The sequence below is a fragment of the Planococcus citri genome, chromosome 1 (assembly GCF_950023065.1).
Source record: "Planococcus citri chromosome 1, ihPlaCitr1.1, whole genome shotgun sequence".
Classification (NCBI taxonomy): Eukaryota; Metazoa; Arthropoda; class Insecta; order Hemiptera; family Pseudococcidae; genus Planococcus; species Planococcus citri.
In genome coordinates, this window is record NC_088677.1 from 68199852 (window position 1) to 68219672 (window position 19821).

At 34.2% G+C, this 19821-nt stretch overlaps 1 protein-coding gene and 1 long non-coding RNA gene across 3 annotated transcripts; both read right to left on the bottom strand.

Moving 5' to 3' along the window:
• Positions 1–141: 141 nt before the first annotated feature.
• Positions 142–4541, bottom strand: LOC135842539 (uncharacterized). Its single transcript, XR_010558142.1, has 3 exons — positions 4353–4541; positions 3001–3170; positions 142–938 (listed from the first exon to the last, which is right to left on the bottom strand). It is a non-coding gene; the product is annotated as an uncharacterized LOC135842539 (long non-coding RNA).
• Positions 4542–8531: 3990 nt separating this feature from the next.
• On the bottom strand, positions 8532–15030 carry LOC135850027 (phospholipid scramblase 1-like). Of its 2 annotated transcripts, XM_065370834.1 has the most exons (9): positions 14700–15030; positions 12795–12917; positions 12439–12650; positions 12143–12307; positions 11888–12049; positions 11502–11607; positions 10048–11425; positions 9466–9669; positions 8532–9344 (listed from the first exon to the last, which is right to left on the bottom strand). In XM_065370834.1, exons 1-6 carry the CDS (start codon positions 14725–14727, stop codon positions 11584–11586), a joined length of 714 nt encoding a protein of 237 aa, XP_065226906.1. In that variant the 5' UTR covers positions 14728–15030; the 3' UTR covers positions 8532–9344; positions 9466–9669; positions 10048–11425; positions 11502–11583. The 2 variants fall into 2 exon arrangements, with proteins under 2 accessions (XP_065226906.1, XP_065226830.1); XM_065370758.1 differs by lacking the exons at positions 11502–11607; positions 11888–12049; positions 12143–12307; ... (1 more) ...; positions 12795–12917; positions 14700–15030 and having other exon boundaries at positions 10048–10376.
• Between the last annotated feature and the right edge of the window lie 4791 nt (positions 15031–19821).

A 19821-nucleotide genomic window follows, 5' to 3' on the forward strand; every position in this document is an offset into this window, starting at 1 on the left:
GGAAGTGCCAAAAATGAAACTGTAGGTCCAACTCAACATTGATACCAAAGGTGAAACTGAATAACGCAATACCTACCAAAGGGTTGAGGAGTAAATCCTTACTAGATGCGGTTAATGGATCGAACGAAATGGTGACATAAATCAAGTAATATAAACGTTTAATTCTCGAAAAACGTAGATTATTACAAAGCATTACACTTATCAATTATTCAATTTTATGAAACTTGAAATAGAATGATATTCAATTTTATAATTAAATCAAATAATATGTATTACATATTAAGCGCTTGATACCCATTTGCTGGGCAATTTCGTCACGCGTGTATGTCTCTAAATGTTCGACATTGAGAGACATCGCATCGGCATATTGATCAGAATTGAGGTATGGAACCAAGAAAGGTTTTTTGCCTGATGGTCTGCAACCAGCGCATTTCTCATGTATGAACAGAGCCATCTTGTAATGAGCCATTGATATTCTGCCCATAAGGAATTTGAATCCTGCAGCTTTAGATTCTATTATGTAGAATGGCATGTGCAGTATTTCAGATCCAAAGAACATTTTTATTTCAACTGCGGTACTTATGATTTGATTACTAGGAAATCGTAGCTGGAGTGGATATTCCACCTGAATTGGTTTTACACAATCTGGTGCCACTTGTCGTATGCTGTCAACCAATTGTTGGTTGATTATATTAGGTCCTGATCCTGTATCAAGTTTCATCGCTACTATTTTTGTACCTATCATCACCGGCACTACACAAGTGGCAACAGCATCGTGAAATGTCCCACATTGGCGAGATTTCAATTTTGAGTAATCGTCGGCCAGCTGATTCAACTCGTCATCGTCAGTGTCAGTGGTCATATTTTCAGCTTCAGCGATGTCTTGTTCTGCATGGTCCACGTTGATATCAGCGAGTACTTCAGACATGGTTTGGGATCTGTTGGAAATTCGTTCGTTGTATGAATAAATTCAGAGTGGTACAAAGAACTAATTACTCTACAATCCACACACGTAAAAGTGTTACCATATTGAAATTTTTTGCTTACCAAAAAAAATCATCCGGCAAAATGTAGAAGGGACCCTCGAAAACTCGAAACGCATGATTTCAATATTTCAAACTTGCACAATAGGGTGCTGGAACCTCAAAGGGGTATATTTCTGAACGTGGTCAGCACCAAAAAAATGAAACGTAGTCGAGAAGGTACCTACTAACACCAGATACCAAATATGTGGTTTTTTTTTGTTGGGACTTGACACAATTGGATTTTAGTTATTTTAATTGCATTTTGAATGCAGTTTTTATGCATTTTTGATGATTAAATCGTTTTGTATAATCATAAGTACATATGAGCGGCAACCGAGAGATTTTCGTGAAATTAGTTCGACAAGATTATTTCCAACGGAACCAATAATTTTGAATTTCAACCCTTTGTGCCCCTCCCCCTGTCCTAAAGTGTAGTTCGACAACTTTTTTATGAATATTCCCGTGTAACCTATATCAAAATGCACTAAAATTTTGCGTAGAATCCGATGATACCATTAATTTTGAATTTCAACCCTTTTCTGCCCCCTTCCCCGCCCTAAGGTGTACTTCGAAAACTTTTTAGTGAATATTCACGTGCGACTTATCAAAACGTGAGATTTTACAAATGACTTAATATGTATTAGTTTGCAACATTTTCGAAAAAGTAACTGAAAAATGTCCAAAAAAGTGACAGACAGTGAGCGAAACATTTTGAGACAAAAAAAAAACATCTACCTATACCTTAAAAAAAAAAAAAAAAAACACGAACTACATATTTTGAAACTTTTTGATGAAAAAGTGAGACTTTGACAATTTCTGCAAAAGGAAGGACTTTTAGGACAATTTTTTAAAAATTTGGCAGTTTTTTTGAAAAAAGAAACTTTTTTACAACTTTTTACAAAATAAAAAGTTTGCCAAAAACAAAATATTTGGAAACTATGATGCTTCTTGGAAATTTCTAGCAAAAACGCGAGACTTTTAGATACCTACCTAGGTGAAATCTTTAGCAATTGTGCTAAAAACTAAAAAGTAAGTATTTACGAGGAAAAGTAAAAAATATTCGCAAATTTTTTTCCGAAAAATTAACTTTTTTGTGAAATTTTTGGAAAAAAGTAAGATTTTGGAATGATTTGCAAAAAATGACACTTTTTAGCAATGTTGATAAAACGAGATTTTTTGTTGATTTTTGAAAAAAGCGAGAGTTTTTGAAAACCAGCAAAGCAAGACTGAAAATTTCAGCAAAAAGTAAGACTTTTTTGGTAATTAAATTACCTATTGGCAAAAAATAATACAACGTGAAAGTGAGGCTTTTTTTTCAATTTTTTAAAAAGCGAGAATTTTTGGCATTTTTTGGCAAAAAAAACTAGGTATACTTTAGGGTAATTTTTAGAAAAAAAATTGAACCCTTTTGGATTTTTTTTACGAAAAAGCGACAATTTTTAGCAAGAAAAAAGACTATTTAAAAATTTTCATGAAAGGTGCCGCAATATTTTTCAGTCGCTTTTTTCAGTTCCGTTGGAAATAACTTAGGTTAGGTAGTCAGACTAATTTCACGAAAATCTCTCGTTTGCCACTCACACTTATGAATGATTACAGTACGATTTTACCATAAAAAATGCATAAAAACTGCATTCAAAGTGCAATAAAATCAATTTTAACTAACTCCCAACAAAAAAAACACATATGTATTTGGTATCTGGTGGTAGGCCTAGTACCCTTCTCGACCACACGTTTCATTTGTTGGTGCTGACCACGTTCAGGTTCAGAAACACACCCCTTTGACCCCTTTGAGGCTCCAGCCCCCTATTGTGAAAGTTTGAAATATTGAAATCGCGTTTCGGGTTTTCGAGGGTCCCTTCTACATTTGGCCAAAAAATTTCAGTAAAACCGATTTCTAACGTATACACTTTTTGCACCGTGGATTGTAGACTAAGCAAGTCGTTATGTGTGTTTGAATAGATAGATGAATACGTACACTGTACAGATACACAGATGAAGAGATGATAAAAGAGATATGACGGTTACAGCAACAGCAGTTGAAAGGGCTCAGCAGGGACCAATTTATAAGCTTAGGCGGAGGAGCTTCGTTTTCACTTCTCCCTTGGAACTTGAAAGTGGACTGGCTAATGCGATTTCGTGCTTTACCTATTAACACAAGGAATAAAATTAAGAACGCACTATTTGTAATAAATGAGAATTATTTGTTAGGTACTGAAAATTAACACTGAAACAGAAACACAACTCGAAAATTCAGATGTGGAGTCTGAATTTTTTTTATCACACGCGATGACGCGATTGAACGACAATGAGTATGACTAAAGGTTTTTAGGTTTAAATGCTTTGATGCTGATGATCTCAGATCTGTACCTACTGCACTCTGCACTGACCACTGACACTATCGAAGTATTCCCATGTGAAAAAATACCTACTACGTATTAGTTTACTATAAAAAAAAAAAACTTGAAGTACATATAACTTACGGTAATTTCGTACATAAGTAAGTAACTCATTTATGGTGTAGTTATGGTGAAACTTAAACAGAATTACTACGTAATTATGCATTTGCAAAACATTGTAGGTATGTTATAGTATAAAAAGCATTCTAAAATGATAAAATTTTCCAAAAAATACATAAAAAAAAATTTCAAAATTTTCCAAAACCTCCCAAAAAAATTTCAAAATTTTGCAATCAGAGCGGGGCTCCAACTCATCCAACACGCTGCTTAGAAATTGAAGGTTTATTTGTGAATATTATATTATTTTTTAGGAACGGACTTCTAAAATTTTCAACTTTTTGTTGTGTTATAAATGTTATAATACAAAGTATAGGTATCTGAAAGTTGATAAAAATTATTTGTAGTAGGTACCTATGATGAATAATTTTAGGTAAATTATTAATTTTTTTGAAATCGATATGCAGAAAAGGTGATTTATTTGGATACTATGCAGGTATCATCATTGAGTCGTATAAGCACTCGAGGTGGTATCGTGTACAAATCAACGCGTAGATACCCTTATACCGAATTGGGTATTTAGGCTAACATCCTTTATGTTGCAGGTATAGGTACATGGAAATAAAAATTTCAATTTTTAAATCTTACGTAGGTTTATACCATATAAGTATTGAATCAAGAACTATAAGTATACTGTAAGTGTTTTAAAAAAACTTACAGTAGGTATCTTCAAGAAACTAGTATTTTTTCACATGGGTTCCATAACATATACGTTTCCCTAGCTAGAGGATAGGCTCCACCTCGTCAATATTTTATTCTACACAGTTATTACAGCTAATAAACCCAAAATAACTATAACCAAGATGTCACTTACTGGTGAGTGGTGATTATTTGTTCAGATACATATAACAATTACACAGAATGTATGCAATTTTCACTTGAAACACTAAAAAAACTATACCTATCTACACACGTAAGAGGTATGTGTACGGAAGATAACTTGATATCCACACTCTGACGAGACACTGAGACAGACTGACAGAGATGTATTCGCACGCCCTTGTTTTACATCACTACCGTGAAGGCGCGTGAAAAATGTCAAGTGAATGCATTCAATGCGAGACGCATGGAATGGTAGGTATGCAATGTGTAAAAAAAGACTTTCGTGGCGTTGTTGGGCAGTGGTTGTTATTGTGTGTAAGGGTAGGTGACCCTAGTCAAAGACGAAGATGCGACAACACATTTCTATAAAGACTGGAAACCAGTCTAGGGTAGTATAGTACAGTATGCAATGATACAATGTTTTTAAGTGAGCCATGCCGTATTTCCTTTATTGGTCTTTTTCTATCTTTACATCATGCTGCATTCCATTGCAAACGTTGAAATCGCTTTCTCTTTTCTCCCTAAACACCCTTCATTCATCAGCTATCATTCGTTTCATCTCTCTAGACTCTATTGTCTGTTGGCTCGCTCCACCATGCTCTTTTACATCTTTATAACTATTTCTTTGTCTTACTTTCGTGTTTAGTTATGTAATGTAGTAGGTACGAGGGTCGTACAAAAAGTAAGGTAACAAAGGCAATTAATTATTCAAAAACTACAATTACAGAAAGTTTATTCATGAAAAATATGAAAGCTATACATTCATTAGCTATTTTTTGACGTATTCACCTCCGCGATTGAAGCACTTAGGTATCCAAATCTGTGGACTGTGGATCAGCTTGAGGATAGGTAACTCCTCACAGAAAGTCGTCGCCATGCTATGCTGAACATTTTTTCAATTGAAAAATTTCTGTTACTTAGGCTATCTACCTACGGTTTCCTAAAATTTTGAAAGTGCTCATTTCTAATATTATATTTCAATATTTAATAGTATGAGCCTCTCGGAGACCACAATAAACGACGAAATGTCATAATTGTGTGGTTTATATGGAATGTTGGGTTTTCAGAGATGGTGTTTAAATTAATCGAATCGTGATGTTTTTGAGCAAAAAATAAGCACAATTTTAGAAATTCGTCAGAACGTATATTTTTGTACTTTTTACATCATTTATATACAGAGCGGACGATACACAACGGCATTCTCTTTCTCTCCTTGAAAAGGACCAGAGTTATGATTTCTGTTTTACGTATTTTATTGCCTATTTAAAGACACAAACATGTGTGATCGTTGGCTACGTAATTCGTCACAGTGTCCGATGGGCGCACATGGTTTAGGTTGGGGTCGTTTTTCTAAATACTTTAGAAACAAATAAATTAACACATCTCGGGTACCAGGCTCGCCATCGGCTACAAATTCTCCTTTTTTATGCAGACGTTTTAAAACTAAACAGATTTTTTTTCATCCAACTCTCTCTTCTTTGAGTGTGAGTTCTCTTCTTGCCGTGGAAATGGTGTCAAAAGTTTGATTAAAAGCGATCTTCGAGGGTTCCAGGAAAATTCCAAACACTACATGATCTATATGTACGTTTTCAAATTACACAGCTGAAATTTTGTTGTGAGCCACGTTGTGGATTTTGATTCTAAAATCAATGACTGAATGCAATGCCCAGTGCCCAGTAGGTTCCCTTGTATCAGGAAATAACACTAAATAAGTAATAACAGCGAGAGGAGATACATATTTTAATTAGGATGGTTCCTAGGTTCATTCATAAATCATGAGTATAATTTAATTGAACATACGAATAAATAAATGCTCTTTTTGCAGCTATGGAAAAAAAAGGTAATTCGAATAAAACATTGATTCTTAAAATAAGTACCAAAAAAAATGAAAAACTGCGTTGACAGCTTCAAACCCTGGAAAAATTGTGAATAGGTAGGTAGTAGATACTTAGTAGGTAACGTACCACGTTAGAAAAAAAATAAAACACTGTAACAAAGTAGAACGATAGTACTACGTTTGTATAATCAGCGACAGATTTCCTTTAAAATCCATTTTGACCACATTTTTCATCACAAATCCTAAAGGAAAAAAATCATCAAGATTTCGATTAAAATTTAATTCACAATTATTTAATATTAATATGCTTACTTAGCTCATAAGCTGCCAGAATGCAAGTCATTAAGGCTACCTACATTTAACAATCTTTAGTATTTTTTCAATAAAAACAAATTTTTTGGCGTGATTTTACATACGTATTACTTTCCGGAAGAAGCTTTCTTTGGGGTGTAGGTACTCGATATTTCTGCGCTCCCTGTACATCTAACAAAGTAAGTAATAAGGAAAAAAAATTAAAATAAAAAAATTTCTATTGGAAAGGAAATCATGAAAATTTGCACGAATGACTTTGTCTTGTCGAAAACCAACTCCTCAAATCCGATTTTTCTTACTTAGAATCATTCTGAAACCTCCAGTGCGATTTCTGATTTTTTCAGAATTTTCAAAATTTCTGCAGAAAGCGTTGAAATTAACTTGGGCAGCTTAAAACCGAAATGTGGCTTATTCTGGGTTCAGTTAACGAGAATTTGGACTGATTTCCGCGCGGACATCTGACAAGCGTTTTTTTGACTAATAGGTAATAGATATATTTTCAAGGAGAATACTTATATGTACTTAATTGGAGAATTATAATTTTAAAAAACATCTTCAAGGGTACAGGTGGAGATCGGGTCAAATGAGATAACGCTTCAAGCTCAAGCAGGTTGAAAATAAGCCACAACTCTATTCTTAACTGCTCAAATTAATTTTCATGCCTTCTAAAGAAATTTTTAAATTATGGTGAAATCGATAATCACGCTGGAGCTTTCATTAGTTCCAGGACTAATTTCCATCATTTTTACTGAATAAGTATACCTAGTTATATTTTTTTAAGGCAAAATTTTTGTCAAAAGTGTTCAATTTTGAATTTTTAAGAATTTCCAAAAATTAAGAAATCACTTTGTGCTTGTTTTCGAATTATGTACACTTATTTTTTTGATACAAGCCCCCAAAGTCGCTCTGTTATCAGTAAGCCTCGAATATTATCACAATAGAAAATTCTCTATGGCTTGAAGTCATGTTGAATTTTTATAGGCTTGATTTCGAATTTTAACTAAAGTACTTTTTTAATACAAGAACCTTCTGAGCCAAAATTCTTCTTTTAAATTAAAAACTTTTAGTTAGGTACCTTATTACCTACGGTTTACTAAAATTTCTAAAATGTTCACCTCTAATTTAATTTCAATAAATAAGTTATTGTTAATAGGTATTTGCATAAGTATCATTTTGAGAACTTAATTTTTGGTCTGAAAGAACAGTAATGAATGTTACTACCTACTCGTATCTATGTGCTAGAGTAGTTATGCTTCTGATTTATTTTTAAATAGGTAGGTAGGTACTTACTCGTAAACGAATTTCTGAGATTTATAAATTGTCTCTTTTTCAAAATAAACATTTTCATCTTGGTTAATTTCAAACTTTTCATCGATAAGCCCGTTCAATTCCACCATATTCAGTAATATTAATACGTATCTAGTATTCTTCCATTGAAAAAAAAACAAAAACGAATTAGAAAATGTTTGCTGGTATACAGAAAAAATTTCAATACCATATTATGAACCTGTAGACGTTGATCAATTCAATTCTTGATGCGAATCAATGTTATTGCTAACAATTAGGTACACGTCTGTAAATTGTAAGTATATTTTACAAATCTTCAGTTGAGTTTTGATGCCATCAGAATCTGACGTAATGGGAATACATGACGATGTAATTTTATTCAAATCAGGTAAATTGAAATTTTCAGAATCAATAAATTCTCAATGTGGATTGTCTTGAATTTTAGCTATCTCCCAAAATAAAATTTGAACACTTTCATTTGGTAAGTACCTAACCTTCAATTTAGATAATAAATAAATAAAACTGAATAAAGTGTATACGAATGAATTGCCTCTGCCGTGTTCATAAGGCTTTTTCTGCGATTTTAAGAGTAAAACCAAGAATGAAACTGTAGGTTGCAACTCAACGTAGATACCAAAGGTGAAACTGAATGACACAATACCAATAAGGGTTGAAAAGTAAATCCTTACCATATTTAGTTAAGTACCTAATGGATCAAATTAAATGTTGGCATAATTCAGTGATACAAATCCGTTATTTAATTCTCGTAATGTAGATACATTATTAATTACAAAGCAATACAGATTTGAATTAGTTCATGTTTGAGAATATACAGGTAATAATTAAATTAAATAATACGTATTACATATTAAGCGCTTGATACCCATTTCCTGTGCAATTTCGTCGCGCGTGTATGTCTCTAAATGTTTAACCTTAACGTTGAAGTGAGACCGCGCGTCGGCATATTGATCAGGTTCGACGTATGGAACCAAGAAGGCTTTTTTGCCTGATTGTTGGAAAGTTGCGCAGCTTCCACGAATCCATGGATTGATCCCGTGAACAATCATCGATTTTGTACCCATAAAGAATTTGGGTTCTGCAGTTTCAGTTTCTATTATGTAGAAAGGCACGCGAAGAATTTCAGATCCAAAGAACATTTTTATAACAGCTACGGTGGTATCAGTTTTTATGTTTGCACCAGTAGCCATTTGTAGCTCGAGTGCATTTTCCAGCTGAATTGACTCCACATAATCTGGCGCAACTTGGCGTATGCTGTCAATGGCTTGGTAGTTTGTTATATTGGGTACTGATCCTGTAACAAGTTCCATTCCTACTATTTTTGTACCTATCATCACCGGCACTACACAAGGGACATCATCGTCGTAAAATGTCGCACATTGACGTAATTTCATTGTCGAGTATTCTTCGACCAGTTGCTTATACTCGTCACTGTTTGTGGTCTTCTTTTCAGCAACGTCTCCTCCTTCGTGGTCCAGCTTGGTAGCAGTTTGGTCTGCTTCAGCGGGCGCTTTAGACGTGGATTGGGATCTGTTGAAAATTCGTTCGTTGTATGATTAAATTTATATTGGTACAAAATAGAACTAGACTGGCGCAAAATAAGGCAAGCAAGTCGTTGTGTGTGATTAAATACATAAATGAATACACTTACACGAACACAGAAGGGATGGAAAAAGACATGTTGCAGTTAGTTACAGCAAGAGCAGTTGAAACTTGAAGGGGCTCGACAGGGACCAATGTATAACCTTGGGCGGTGGTTGAGCAGCGCAGTGGTTCAGGCAGCTTTCTTATACCACGTTTTTACTTCTCCCTTGGAACTTGAAAGTGGACTGACTGATGCAATTTCGTGCTTTACCTATTAACACAAGAAATAAGAAAGCACTATTTGTAATAAGTGAAATGAGAATTATTTGTTACTGAAAATTAATACTGAAATAGAAATACAACTCGAAAATTCAGACGTGGAGTCTGAATTTCTTTTTCACACGCGATGACGCGATTGAGCGCAAATGTGAGAATAGATATGACTACAGGTGTAAATGCTAATTGATGCTGATGATCTGTAGGTACCTACTGCACAGAAACTATCCAAGTATTCTGTGACAGGTGACACATGCATTTCCCTAGCTAGAGATAGGTTCCACCAAGTCAATATTTTACTCTACACACTTACACAGTTACCTACAGCTAATAAACATAAAATAATTAACCAAGATGTCATTTGAACACTTACTGGTGATTATATATTTGTTGAGATGTCACAATTACACACAATGTATGCAATTTTCACTTGAAACACGATAGCAATACTATAATATGTACACGCGTAAGTGTATATTCACATTAACGAATACACTTTTACAGGTATATGTATGAAAGATAACTTGATATCCACAGATTGACGAGACAGAGACGTATCCGCACGCACTTATTTTACAAGTACATCACATTGATTACATTTTACCAGCTTTCAACTTACAACTAGCTAGATGCCGAATGTCGACCACCCCCGTTCCTCAGCACCTCCGTTCACCGGAAACCGGATAATTATCTATTCGGTTTTTCGGTTCATTTTTCTTCAATCCCCTCGCAGAATTTGTAAAAATGGACTTTTTTTTTCGTTTTTACTTTTTTGAACCGATTTATTCGAAAAATTTTCACCTTTATTTCCGTCAAATAATCATGTCTCTACCTATTACAAACGGTATTCAGAAAATTGCTTGTACTTTCGCTCATCTCTTTTCGTATGTAAAATATCTGAAGAGGTTAGTTAGTGTTAGTATCAAAATGAGACAAACTCCATCAATATTTAATAATAAGTATGAGCCTCTCGGAGACTACAATAAGCGACAAAATTTCATAAAACTGGAAAAATTGTGTGGCTTCTTATACTATGTTGAGTTTTTAAAGGTAATGTTTTCAAACTTTTTATTTTATTTTATTCGTCCAACTGTCTCTTCTTTGAGGGTCAGTTCTTCTCGTGGAAGTCATTTTTAAAAAATTCAAAAATGACGGTTCGCAGTAGATTTTTTTAAAACAAGCTTCGTTATTAAAAAAATACCTACTTCTTGAAATTTATGTTTTTTTTTCCTATCAATTGGAGCCATAAAAATACTATTTTTGCCACTATGGTATCAAAAGTTTGACTGAAAGCGATCTTCGAGGGTTCTAGGAAAATTCCAAACACCATCTATACGTTTTCAATTACACAACTGAAATTTTGTTGTGAGCCACGGTATGGATTCTGATTCTAAAACCAATAACTGAATGCAATGCTCAGTCTCAGTAGGTTCCCTCGTATCAGAAATTCAGAAAATAACACCACATAGGTATGTAGTAACAGTGAGAGTAGACACATATTTTAATTAGAAAGGTCTCTAGATTCATCATAGGTAAATCATGAATAATACAATTTAAATTCAACATACGAATAAATAAATGCTCTTTTTGCAACATTGAAAAAGAAAAGGTACTTAATTCGAATAAAACAACGATTTTTAAAATTAATAGGCACTTGAGTTTCGTTACCTGAGTATAAATAAGCATTAAGATTAACAAACAGCAATAAATAAGTACAAAAAAATAAAAAACTGCGTTGACAACGTCAAACCCTGGAAAAATTATAAATAGGTAAGTACCATGTTCGAAAAAATTAAAACACTGTAACAAAGTAGAACGATATAGTACCTTTGTAAGTTCAATAATCAGCGACAGATTCCTTTAAAATCCAATTTGCCATTTTCTTCATCACGCCTTCATGTCTGAGAATTCAGTGTTCGAAAAACATGAAATCCTAAAAGAAAACAAAATCACCAAGATTTCGACTGAAAATTAATTCACAATTTGATATGCTTACTTAGCTCATTCATAAGTCGCCAGAATGCAAGTCATTAAGGCTACATTTAACAATCTTTGGTACCTATTTTTAATAAAAACACCTTTTTTGACGTGATTTTATTACTTTCCGGAGGACCCTTCCCTCTCCCAATGAAGGTTTACATTTGGTACAGCGACGTGATTTTTTCCATTCTAGACGTGACATATCGAGTAGGTAAATAAAAATCAATACGTACGATCAGAAAGCAGGCGCCAAACAGAACAGCTTTTATACGAACATCCAAATCGAGTGGAAATGAAATACCAAACAAATCCGCATCTGTGAACCATTCTCTTTTCAAACCACCCCATTGTTTTGAGATTTTACCAACTACAGTTGACTTATCGAGTGATTTTATCTAGAAATAATTTTGAAATTCTGATTAAAATATGAACATAAACTGCAAGTACCTACTCGTAGATAATAAATGTAACATTTGAATTGGTCATACTTTGAAATCAACGTCACTAAAAAAAGCTGTACGATTGACAGGACCACTGAGTTTCAGCACAGCTTGACCGTGTTCGTTTTGAATATCAAAAGATGGAGCAAACCAAGTGAAGTTTTGCTCCACTATACCTACCAAATTACCCGGAGGCGAGTAAACGTGCAACATCTGCAAAAAAAAAAAAAAAAGAATAAACACACACCCACAATATGAACATGAACATTTATTAAAATAGATAAATAGGTAGGTATAGGTAAGTATTTTCTCAGTCTTAAAAAAGCTGTATATGTACATCTCACCTGAGGAGTTCCACAACAAGAACAATCAAATTCACGACGCAAATGAATAATTTCGGTTTTATCAGTACTCCATATCCGAATATCAAATGGCCTGTCGGCAGGCCTGTAACAAGCTCGAGAACAGCAGTCGTCCTCTTCAAATGCATAATATATTACTTCTCCTTCTTTATTTTTGATCTCGTATCTGTTGCAGGTTTCGATTCCAGTGAATACTGTCGAATTGATAAAACAAACAACGAATTTTTTCAAAGTATTTACATCGATAAAATTTTCCTACCAACTTGGGATAGGAAAAAAGTGAACCGAGACGTTTGTCAATTCAAATTTAATTTATTTACAAAATAAATTATGATTACCTTCAAAAAACTCGATTTTCTGTTTAACCAGTAAATGATCGAGGGTTGATAGAAGCTGGAGATGTGGAGGCACATTGTCTTGTATTGGTAAGTGAGTCTGAGTGGGTAATGGATTTTCATTTTCTGAAATTAGGTAATCAAATTAGGTACACTCGAGAATATAATAATGGAGATTATTCGTATATGAATTTTTTTCTCCAAAGGTCACGAGTCTGAAATTGCTATTTGAGGATTAGATGAGTATAGTTAAAGCTTATATGGCAAAGTACCTATATAAAATACTCGGCAGCTATATGAGCCCAATCCTTATATATTAAAAGATGTTTGAAAGAAAACCTTGATAGAGTCCGCCAGCCTTTTCTACTGAACCGATTTCAACAAATTTTTTTTTAAAACGTTCCTTTTGACGTGTAGATATGTCATCAAGAAAAAAAAATCGAAAATTTTGAAATTAAGGGCCGAAAAAATTGATAAAACACGTTTTCTATTGTGTTTAAACAATAGAATTTCGAGTAGAAACCTTGATAGAGTTCGCCAGCCTTTTCTATCGAACCGATTTCGACAATTTTTTTTTTCAAACGTTCCTTTCGACGTGTAGATATGTCATCAAGAAAAAAAAATCGGAATTTCTCAAATTAAGGGTCGAAAAAATTGAAAAAACACTTTCTCTATTGTTTAGAAATGCACGTAGGTATTACAATGCACACCGACAACAATACACTCCGACAACAATACACTCAGAACGTTGCTATGTGGGCGTGTTTACAGCGTAGGGGTGTTGAGGAGGGAATGATGTTGTTGTGTTGCGAGTTACATTCATTGCTATAGTATTTTATTTTTTCTAAACTGGAATATTGTGGTGTCTGTTAAAATAATAAGGAGAGGAGGTTCTACACTTGAGATCATTTTTGGGTTAGGATTTTAGTGGAACATTGTTTGTAAAAAAGTTAATGTGAAGATGGAGAAGGGTTCAGTACAGTGTAGCCAGAATTTTCTCAAAGAGAGGGCAAAACCAGATTTTTGGGTATGAAAAATCGAAATTAGAGGTAGGTAATGTAATGGAAACCCTTCGTAATGTATGATAATTTGTATGAACATGAAGGTGCAATTACTGCTCAAGTGAATTGAGAGCGAAAATTTGTTGAAAAAAATGGGTCGAAAAACGAAAAAAACGGTTCATTATTGCGTGCATTTTTTTCTAATTTTCACTCTCGGGGGGGTGGGTGGCTCAAGTCACGTCCCTCCCTTAGCTAAGCTACCACTGGTAAGGTTTCTATACTTGGGATACAAATTTGACTATCCTACTTCAGATTTTCATTTAATAGAATTGAATTACTCCAGCATACTCACTACCTACTCATTTTATGCCATCATTTTACAAAAATTTCAAACATTTTTTTTTTACCAATTTTACATATGTAGAATTTCAGAAAATTTACTCCTATAAAAAATGATGATAATTATCAAGTCAATATGTATACCAGAGTAATTCAACACCTCAAGGTATAAATCTGAAGTGAATAGATGTAAGTTTTTTGAGAAAAAAAATGTCGTTAATTCATTGTATAGAAATTGATAAAAATATTGTTCAAACTTGAATTTTTTAAACATTGTACTTTAGAACCGGAGTAGAATTTGCTATTGACACATTTCAACTGATTTGCATTTAGGAGTAGGGGCATGAGTTGAGTTGTCAAAAAAGCGAGCCCCGAAGGGGCGAGAGGCCTGAGCGAAGCGAGGTCCAGGGCGAGCAGCACGAGCGAAGCGAGTGCGCGAGCTGGGGGTCGAGGTCGCGGAGCGACCTAGGGGGCGAAGCCCCCTAGTATTATTATTAAAATCCCTTTAAAATAAGTAGCAACAGGTGAATAAATCTAGCTATGGACAACATATGATAAGATAACAAACCCGATTGATAATCAGCCGGCTGCGACATTCCTATGTTTCCAAATGACAATCAAGTAGGTATCCAATTTCTATCATCAGTGGATGATGAATTGATGATCTAAAGCCGGATAGCATTCATATTTTAAAATAGGTACATCGTAATTATTTTTACACCCCGAAAATAATTTCTACAACTTTTCAACACGGACTCGAAACAAAATTACAAGTAGGTAATCGTAACAAAAATTGGCACAAATGCAACGAAAGTAAAAAATCACCCATGTCAACGTTTGCAGTTCAAATCAAGACAGCTGAGTCGCAGCATTTGCCGCGAATAATGAACATGAAATGAAGAGGAAGTCCTACGGGAATATAGAAGAAGGTACAGCACGCGAATATAAATAATATGCCAATATGCTTCTGAATGCGCTTGCGCTTATCCAAGTCCGAGGCCATTTCATGCAATTTTTTTTTTAAATGTCAGCCGCAACAATTTATTTTCACGCTGCACGCGTTAAATGAAATGAATTTATTTGTCAAAATTTAAAAACCCAGAACGCCAAAACCTATCTATAAGTATTAAATTTTCCGCTCTGGTATGTGATAAAAAAGAATGAAAGTCTACGGAAATGGAGAGAAAAATATGAATAGGTATTCGTATGTAATAAAAATTGAACAATTTTAAAAAAGGTTTTTAAAAATGAAAACATTGATTAGTAGCCTTCTACTTATCTACTAACACTTAGAGATAATTAATTCTAAAATTGAATTGAGCTGAGGACTAAAAGTTTGAGTAGGTAATTTAAACATTAAATTAAGTTTTATCTACATTATTTTTGAAAGGAAAATAAATTGAAAAGTATATTTATCCCAGTTTCCACAAATAAATATAAATAAAATTAGATTGGAACTGAAGATAAAATTAGAGCAGTGATAAAAACTCCATTAGACAAATTGATGAATTTAAAAAAAAAAAAAAAAAAAATCAAGTCGTTGAAGTTGTTGGTGATTTATTTGAACGATTATACTACCTACACACCATTTTTCCAAAATCGTTTTCTGCACGTTTGGAAAATGGAAATGTCATATCTTTCCCCAGCGATTTCATAATTGCAATTTGAACAACAATCTGAACTGACGGAAACTGATTCTAGAAGAAAGATGTGTACTCGACAGAGTCTCAGATGTTGAAATTAGGGAGTAAAGTAAATTTTACCTCTGCAACTTCCTTAGATAAAAATTTAGCAGGAATTTCAATTTTCAAAAATTTTCTGGAAACTGCACAACTGCTCAAAACGATTCAAAACCGTTTCCATTCAAATCAGAGAGTCGACAATAGGGTATAATACAAATTTTAGCTTTCTAGGTCAATAGGATAAATCATTTTTTTGCCAACAATATTTCATTTAGGAGAATTTCTCTAGCGTGGGATCATAATCATATTATTTTGTTCTCAAGCTCACAAGATTATATGCCGAAAGGTACAGGTTTTCTTTCGTAACTTTTAAAAATTTTCTTCAATCACAATTCAGTGGTCGATGGATCTCGTAAACGATCTTTTTACTGAAATAAATGTTTAAGCTGTTGAAGAAGGCAAATTCTAAACTTCTGGGGGTGGCTTTGAACGTAGTAAAAAATATGGTATTTATCCCTAGGTAGGTCACATCGAAATGCAAGCATGAAAATTCTTACGCTCTTAAGTCTTAACTCTTTCAAAAATGGATTTTTAAAGAGTAGACCTGTTTACTTTCAGCAGGGCTGGTGGAACGGAACAGAACGGAACAAATAAACGGAACAATAAACAAATCAGGAAAAAATCTTATTGAGAACGGAACAGAACGGAACGGAACGGAACAGAACAAAATGAACAAAACCAGAACAGAACAAATAAGATAACGAAGTGCTCTTGAACAGAACAGAACAGAACAAAACAGAAAAAAAATTGGAACGGAACAGAACAGAACAGAACAGAACAGAACAGAACAGAACAGAACAGAACAAATTACCTACAGTATTAGTCCATAGTCCGGCACAAGACAATAGGAGTAATTGCACCTCCCCCCCCCCGCCGATCCTCCGGGACAACTTTTTTCTTAAAGGGGACATCCCAAGGAACATTTTAAAGCAAACTTGCCCAAAAAAAAGTTGGCCTTACTTACAAAATGGCGGCCATTTTGATTGACAGGTCAGCCGAAATCGCAGATTTTGAGTTCCAACATAGGACTTGCACGAAAATTTTCAAACCTTACAAAGGTAGATCGAAAGATCATGCAAAAATTTATCACCTGTCAAAATTTCAAGTGCTAAAGTGCGTTTTTCGATTCTTGGTGAATTTTTGAAAATCCAATTCAGACCGAAAATGAGGGACAAAAACCAAAATTATACAAAATTGACCAAGAAAACTGAAATTTGGGATATACTCTATTTTCGACATGCAAAATCGATTGGAAACGGTTTCAACCAGTTTTGAGCAGTTCTGGAGCCTCCAGCAGATTTTTAAAACTCGAAATTCCCACAAAATTCCATCAGATTGGAGTTGTAAAGCTGAAATTTATTCTAAAAACTAATTTCAATATGCTACGAAGTACTGCAGGTGAATTTCAAGTCGTTTTGGAGCCTCCAGCAGATTTTTGAAACTTAAAATTTTCACAAAATTTTCATCAAATGGAGATTGAAAGCTGAATTTTACTCTACACTCCAATTTTAACACCCTCTGAAGACGACTTCAGGTAGGTTCAAGTCATTTTAGAGCCTCCAGCGACTTTTTTGAAAATTACTCGAGCCTCCAGTAGATATTTGAAACTTGAAATTTCCAAAATTTCATCAAACTGAGATGGAGAGTCGAAATTCATTCTGCAAACTAATTTCAATACACTACGAAGTTGACTGCTGGTGGATTTCAAGTCGTTTTGGAGCCTCCAGCGACTTTTTGAACGGTTGTATGGCGTTTTTTGGCAAATTGAAATTTTCTAAAAGTAGCTGGAAGCTTCAAAACCATTTGAAACCAGCATGTAGTCTGCGAAGTAAATTTCAGCTTGCCAACTCCATTTGTAAAATTAATGTTGCGGGAATTTCAAGTTTCAAAAATCTACTGCAGGCTCCAGTAATTTTCAAAAAAGTCGCTGGAGGCTCTAATATGACTTGAACCCACCTGAAGTCGTCTTGGGAGAGTTTTATAAAATTGGAAGAAGTATAGAGTAAATTTCAGCTTTCCATCTCCATTTTTGATGAAATTTTGTGAAAATTTAAAGTTTCAAAAATCTGCTGGAGGCTTTAAGAACTTTCAAAAAGTCGCTGGAGGCTTCAAAACGACTTGAAATTCACCTGCAGTAACTCCAATTCGATGGAATTTTGAGTTTCAAAAATCTGCTGGAGGCTCCAGAACTGCTCAAAACTGGTTGAAACCGTTTCCAATCGATTTGGCATGTCGAAAATAGGGTATATCCCAAATTTCAGTTTTCTTGGTCAATTTGGTATAATTTTGATTTTTTCCCTCATTTTCGGTCTGAATTGGATTTTCAAAAATTCACCAAGAATCGAAAAACGCACTTTAGCACTTGAAATTTTGACAGGTGATAAATTTTTGCATGATCTTTCGATCTACCTTTGTAAGGTTTGAAAATTTTCGTGCAAGTCCTATGTTGGAACTCAAAATCTGCGATTTCGGCTGACCTGTCAATCAAAATGGCCGCCATTTTGTAAGTAAGGCCAACTTTTTTTTGGGCAAGTTTGCTTTAAAATGTTCCTTGGGATGTCCCCTTTAAGAAAAAAGTTGTCCCGGAGGATCGGCGGGGGGGGTGCAATTACTCCTATTGTCATATGCCGGACTATATACAGTATCAGCCAACTCAGCAGGTTGCAATTGGGGGGGGGGGGGGGGATAATGTGAATTTCAGCTTTCCAAATTCCATCTTCATTTGGTAAAATTTAGTGGGAATTTCGATTCTTGAAAGGTCAAAAATCTGCTGGAAGGTTGCAGAAAATGCAGAATTGCTTAAAATGACTTAAAATCATTTTCAATTGATTCGGTGGGACAAGATTACCTATAGCACATTCCACATTCCAAATTTCGGTTTTCTAGATGAATTTAGTAACATTTTAATTTTTTTTCTCATTTTGGGACCAAATTTTAGTTTGAAAAATTCATCAAAAATTGAGAAACAAAATGCACTTGGGTTCTTGAAATTTTCAGAATTTTGGATGGTGTCAAATTTTGTATATTAATTTGATGATTCGATCTTTTGTCTAGTTCAAAAATTTTTCTGCCATGTGGGATCCCCCCTCCCTATTAGAACTGAAAGGAACGGAACGGAACAGAACAGAACAGAACAGAACAGAACAAATGGAACAGAACGGAACGGAACGGAACAGAACAGAACAGAACAAAAAATGATGAACAAAACGGAACAGAACAGTAAAAGTGCAAAGTGATTTGTTCATGAACGGAACGGAACAAAACGATCGTTTCGGTCACCACCCCTGACTTTCAGAGCTCTTCAAATACACAAAAAGGCTGTTCTTACTTCTTAGATTAGAACTGTTCTTACTCTAGGAGTCCATCTTGACCGGAATCGGAGCACATTATTGATGACGTCATAGCTCAACTTCTCGATGTTTATTTTCATGTTTTCATTAAAAGTTTTCATTTATTTATGTGGAAAAGGTCTCTTTTTCTACTTTTTTAGTATAAATAACGAAATACCGAATTATATAAATTTTGATGAGGACTTTTCTGAAGTAAAATTGAATTTCTCATCGAATGGTGTGAACAATTTTTGTTTTCGTGTAGAAATAAAAGACTTTATGAAGGTATTTTCATTCACGGATTATGAGCACATGAGTGTTTCAAAATGTTCAGAATTTTATTCTGTTCGAAATGTTTTTTTTTTTTACCCAAAGGCTCACTCAGCGTTTATTGTTCAAAATTCATTAAAGCTCCAAGTTGTGAAAACCAGAGATGCGGAGTAAAAATCGAACGTTGAGCTTTAATGAATTCATTGAATTCTGAAAGATAAACACTAAACAGTAGCAGCTTTGGATAAAAAACTATTTTGAACTGGATAAAAATAAAATTCTGAACATTTTTGATTTTGGTATTTTAAAACACTAGTGTTTTCATTGAAAATTTCGAGAAATTTCAATT

What these genes read in the sequence shown, in the direction of transcription:
- LOC135850027 (XM_065370758.1), bottom strand. Translation starts at nt 9,494, where the DNA reads ATGTCTTTTTCCATCCCTTCTGTGTTCGT. An exon ending in TCCATCCCTTCTGTGTTCGT is followed by an intron (nt 9,345 to 9,465) that starts GTAAGTGTATTC and finishes AATTTTCAACAG; the next exon opens with ATCCCAATCCACGTCTAAAG.